The sequence below is a fragment of the Gorilla gorilla genome, chromosome 5 (assembly GCF_029281585.2).
Source record: "Gorilla gorilla gorilla isolate KB3781 chromosome 5, NHGRI_mGorGor1-v2.1_pri, whole genome shotgun sequence".
Classification (NCBI taxonomy): domain Eukaryota; kingdom Metazoa; phylum Chordata; class Mammalia; order Primates; family Hominidae; genus Gorilla; species Gorilla gorilla.
In genome coordinates this window covers 40,280,289-40,285,319 of record NC_073229.2, presented here as the reverse complement: position 1 = coordinate 40,285,319, position 5,031 = coordinate 40,280,289, and the positions used below count along the sequence as shown (strand labels likewise).

The following is a 5,031-nucleotide window of genomic DNA, read 5'->3' as shown; positions in this document are numbered from 1 at the left end:
CTGTTTTCACTTCAATACCATCATCATCAAGAAGGCAAACGTGTGTGTCAAGTCCTAGTAAACAACTGTTTCTATCCCCAATATTAGAAGCACAAAAAGACGAAAGAAATAGTGCAAAGAAATAGACACAAATGGTAGTAATTTCATTTTCTATACTTCACATTATTGAATCATTTCAGAAGATGTGCCTCCATAAAACCCTTATCAGAATCATATGCCCGCCTGCGGCGAAAATACCAATCCATATTCGAACTTCCTATAGTCACATCCAACTTGAAAAATACTGAATGTGCAGTTGTCCTCATCATTTTACCAAGTCATTTAAAGACAAAACAATTGTCAGGTGCTGCCCCAAATGATGTTGTTTAAACACCCACTAGCAACATCTATTAATATATTTTTTGCCTTACAGATTTCTAAATGTTTGCTTCAAAATAGTAGGGGAGAATAAGTACTCCCATTGTATTCAGTAGAAAGTTTTATTCAATGGGAAGCAATAAAATATAATGAAACAAAGCACCTATGATTCAGAATGAGAAAGACCTGCTTTTGAATCTTGGCTTTGTCATTTACTAGTTGTATGACCTTGGGAAAATTGTTTAACATCTCTGAACCCCAGCTCCCTGAGCTCTAAAACAGAGGTATTAGTAGCTACCTAATTAGGTAGTTTATTGATAAAGACATCACATGTAAAACATACTGTACTGCCTGGCTCGCTTCAGAGACTCAGTAATAGCTACTAACATGATTTCTTGTTATTAATACTAAAAAGGCTTTTATTGACTTCTGATTTCATTGTTAGTGCTTTTCTAAATGTGCCCTTCAGGAGAAAGAGCGCGGGTTCTGGACTAGTAAAACCTGTGTTTGAATACTGAATGTTCTGTGGAATGCAGGAAAGGCCACTTAACCTCTGAACCAGAGCTTCTTCCAATGAAAAATTTGAGTATTAATGCCTACCTTGCCAGATTATTACAAAGATTGAATGAAGTCATCTTCAGGACACAGAGTAGACATTCAGTGACTAGTAACTTCTAGTATTAATATTATTGCAATAACAGTAATTGAAAAACAAGGAATCATCTGATTTATATATCTTGAAGTAAAATAATACCATCTTTTCAGGGATGGAAAACACGGTTGTCTCCAGCTGCCAACCATGCTGGTTAGTGATGTCACAGCATGTTCTATGAGAAGGACTACAGTATTTACTGAAGCCACGTATGCATGCAATGTTGATGAATACAGAAATTAGGATGCCCAGTACGTAACGATTATTATATTTAAATATCCTGAGATATCTGCACAAAGCCACTTGCAAATGCAAAAGTCTACAAATACTATTTATTTTACAAACTGGGAGTATAAAGCAACTGTCTTATTTTCATGAGTAAGGCATTGGAAGAAACAGTATTACACGTGGGGAAGCAAGAAAAAAAAAAAAGGCCAATCCCTTCACCCTATTTTTCCACAAAGCAGTTCTTTGGCAAAGCACTGTCCCAATTTGTCAGCATCCAAACATTCTAAGTTAGCTTGTTTCCATTTATTCAAATCAGTGGTAGTGACTATTACAGATGAAGTGAAGGATAGAGACCTTAAGATAACAAAGGTTTCTCAAAGGTGATTCTAAAATGTCCCTGTATATTATAAATAATTGCTTTAACACAAGATGTATAAAAAATAAGAGGAGCATTCCATTTAAGAACCAATTATTTAGAAGCCAAAGGAACAGGCCGGAGAAAATTTGCTTTAATCAACTGGTTTTATTTCCTAGAACTCAAATATTCTATGGTTGGTTCTCAGATCAAACTTCTGAAACTGCAGTCAACAATTTTTCACCAGAGCCCAAGGGAGAGGGGAAGGGGTGAAAGAGACAATAGATGGAGAAAGGCATAAAGACCATTAGGAAGAGGGTGGGAGGAGACACATCTTCCTCTGTTATCAGTGGGCTACATACTAGACCTGTTGATAGGACCAGGTGATGGTACCTGAATGGAAAATGACACTGTGACGAACAGCAAAGCCTGACTACAAGTCATAAAACTTCAAACAGAAAGGGAGCCTTCCAGTTTGTCTCAGCAATGGAACAGCAATGGGAAAGCTAGGGCCAGCGTGGAGGCACACCTAGGGGTAGTTCTTAAAAATTTTTTTTGGAACTTCCTTTTATTAAAAAGATTTTATAAAATATGTGTCTTTTCTTCTACGCCTGAGTGATATATATGACCGTAGGGTGGCCTTGAGGCTGTGGGGAGAGAAAGCGGCAGCCAAGGATCTTCCCAGGGCATCCCATCAGTGGCCCCAGAGATCTAAATGGGACAGATATTTCTCACGGTCCCCAACCAGGATATTGGGCAAAGTTAAGTTTTCAGATCTCACAAACAACTTGGAAGCCCCCAAATGTTTTGACGAAAAACGGCAACTCCCAGAACTTCCTGGGTCAGCAAAAGGATTTGTGGAAGGGGCGGGGGGCATTCCTCACATGCTGCCCCTTTTCCCTAAATGTCTGAAGCTGGCAGGTATGGCAGGCATGGACAGGAGCTCAGGAAGATGTCGCTCTCCTGCCCGCTAACTACCACAGCTTGAAGACTGCTCATCCCAGGCCCTGCAAGTGCCCTCTGCTCTTTATCTGCCAGGCCTTTCACTCCTACCCATATTCCTAAGCAGAGGTTCATAATGCCTGGGGAAGCAGGAGGGGTGGAGAGGGGTGTCTAGAGGTGAAAACAGCCTGCCTGAACCCCAAGTCGGAAACGGAATCAGGCAACGAGTGGGCGGGGGTGGGGTGGGGGTGGGGTGGCGGGTAGAGGGGGGAGAAGAGGGAGCCGGAAGCTGGGATGGTGGCCTCACTTTATCCCAGGGAGGGAACTGAGGCCCTGACTCAGATCACAGAGGCGTGGGGGCACAGAGGTGAGAGTCAGGTGGCCTGCCATCCTGGGGCCCGGCAGGGCAAAGGAGCGCGGGTTGGAGGAGGACGGGCTGAGGAGAGGGAAAGGCAGTCCCAGTTTGCAGGCCGTGGCCAGATTCCCCAAGAACGGCCAGGCCGCAGCAGGAACGGGGCAGGGGCTCTTCTGGAAACGCTGGTAACTACAGGCTGTCGCGATCTCCGCCGCCCGGTGCCTCGACATGCCACTCCTGGGAGGCCTCCTCGTCCGCGACTTCTTCCTCCCGGAGCGCCTCCTCCTCTGGCTGAGGCGGCTCCCAGGCCAGGCCCGGCTCGCTAGGGGCGCTGCCGTTCTCCACCGCCACGAGGAACGGACTCTCCTCGTCGACGGCCGTCGCCGCCTCCGCCTCCGCCGCCTCCGCCTCCGCCGCCTCCGCCGCCTCCGCCTCCGCCTCCGCCTCCTCCTCCTTCTCCTCTTGGTCGGGGGCTGCCTCCTTGGGTCGTTTGGGGGCGTCCTCCGGCGGGTCCCCCGCGCTCCTCTTCAGCGGCCCCTTCTCCTCCTCAGTGGGCTTGTCGTCGTCCGGCTTCCCCAATTCGTCGCCGCCGTCACCAGCGTGGGTCGGCTTGTCCTCGTCGCCCTCCGCGGGCTCGGGCTCTGGCCAAGGCCCGTCTCCGCTGCCCTTCTCTGAGGCTAATGGGCAGTCGGAGGCCTGGACCGTGGGGTTGTTCTCGATTTCCCACAGCCCCTCGCTGAAGCCGCGCCTCTTGTTGGGCTTGCCGAACTTCTCCTTGCACTCCTTGTACGGGAACAGGCGTTTGGGACTCAGGAAGGCCGTCTCGTGGGTCCCGAAGAAAAACACCTGGTAGCGGTTGGGCTGGGTCATGTGCTCTATCCTCGCCGGCCAGTGGGCATAGCCCTTTAACTTGGCAAACACCAGGTCGCCGCTCTTGTACATGGGCATGCCGTAGGCCGACATAGCTGGTTCTGCGGACCCCGCCTGGGCCACACCGGAAGTAGACGCCGAAGTCTGCGCGCGCGCAGTAAGGGCGGCTGCTGGGCGGGAGTTGTTGAGCGACCTGCTCGAGGGGACCGGCGCCACCTAATGGGCGGGCAACGCTCGGGGCCCCGAGAAGATCCACTGCGAAGAGTGCATTATCTCCCGAACACGCGAAGCCCGTTGGAACCACCCTCGGACGCCATGATGTCTAGAATGCTGGAGGAAATAGCTGGGATGGCCGGGTGGCGGTTGTGCTTGTGGTGGCCTTGTGCTACTGATCAATCTCTATAGCACCTGGGCCAGATGGTTGCACAGTTTAAATAAACGGTGCCAGAGCGGCCTAGAAAGGGGGCAGTGTGACAAGAAAACACAGTGACACAATTAGTACATATTTCCATGAAACTAGTAACAGCCCAGTGCAAGCATGCAGTGTCCCTGTAGGCCCCGATCTGCTCACTACAGGAAACTACACCTGCGTTAGGAGCAGCTAAAGAGATGGCTGTGTCAGTGGTTTCAACCCTTTTCTGATTTCCTCCGGGACTAGCACTGGAGCCTGCAGTGAGGCTCAAGAACTACGTGAAAGTCTATTAAAGGGTTAGAGTCAGCAGTGTGGTTAGGATGTCTAAAGTCCACATTACTGGCTAACAAAAATGTCAAACATTATTATATCTTTAGGGTCACAAAAAGTATATAGGAACACCACCACCACGGCAAACAGACATCTAAATATTTCCTACTTTCTATGGAAATGTTCACCTTGGATGCCAGACATGAAGTTTAAGCTTTGTTGGTGATTGTACCATATTGTGAAAGATGAGGCTACATGATTGTAACATTGAGATCACGGCACATGTTTTCAGTATCTTTCTAGAAGAGATGAAAATTGGGTTCATTATGCATAAGAATTAGGTAAAGATCTGCTCATATCGAACATGCTCTTGGTAACTAGAACTTCCTGTGAGCTACACACTAAAAAAGTATAATCTCAGCTGAGAAACTATTTTAAAAAGAATTTTCTTCAGATATGTCTCTTCTAAACATATGAATGAAAGTGTCAGTGCAATTGCAGTTGTTTACACAACTTTCTGCATCTTTTTTGGATCCTCCTTGCTAGCTGTGAGCAAGCACTCTGAAACCTACCCAAATTTATCATACCAG

General features: G+C 47.5%; 1 protein-coding gene across 1 annotated transcript; it reads right to left on the bottom strand.

Annotated features, from left to right (window-relative positions):
* Positions 1-1,740: 1,740 nt before the first annotated feature.
* Positions 1,741-3,915, bottom strand: HDGFL1 (HDGF like 1). The gene has a single exon (XM_019028701.4). The coding sequence runs from the start codon at positions 3,850-3,852 to the stop codon at positions 3,079-3,081; it is 774 nt and encodes a 257-aa protein (XP_018884246.3). The 5' UTR covers positions 3,853-3,915; the 3' UTR covers positions 1,741-3,078.
* Between the last annotated feature and the right edge of the window lie 1,116 nt (positions 3,916-5,031).

Bases quoted from the DNA above. Each gene is read 5' to 3' on its own strand.
- HDGFL1 (XM_019028701.4), bottom strand. From the start codon at position 3,852: ATGTCGGCCTACGGCATGCCCATGTACAAGAGCGGCGACCTGGTGTTT.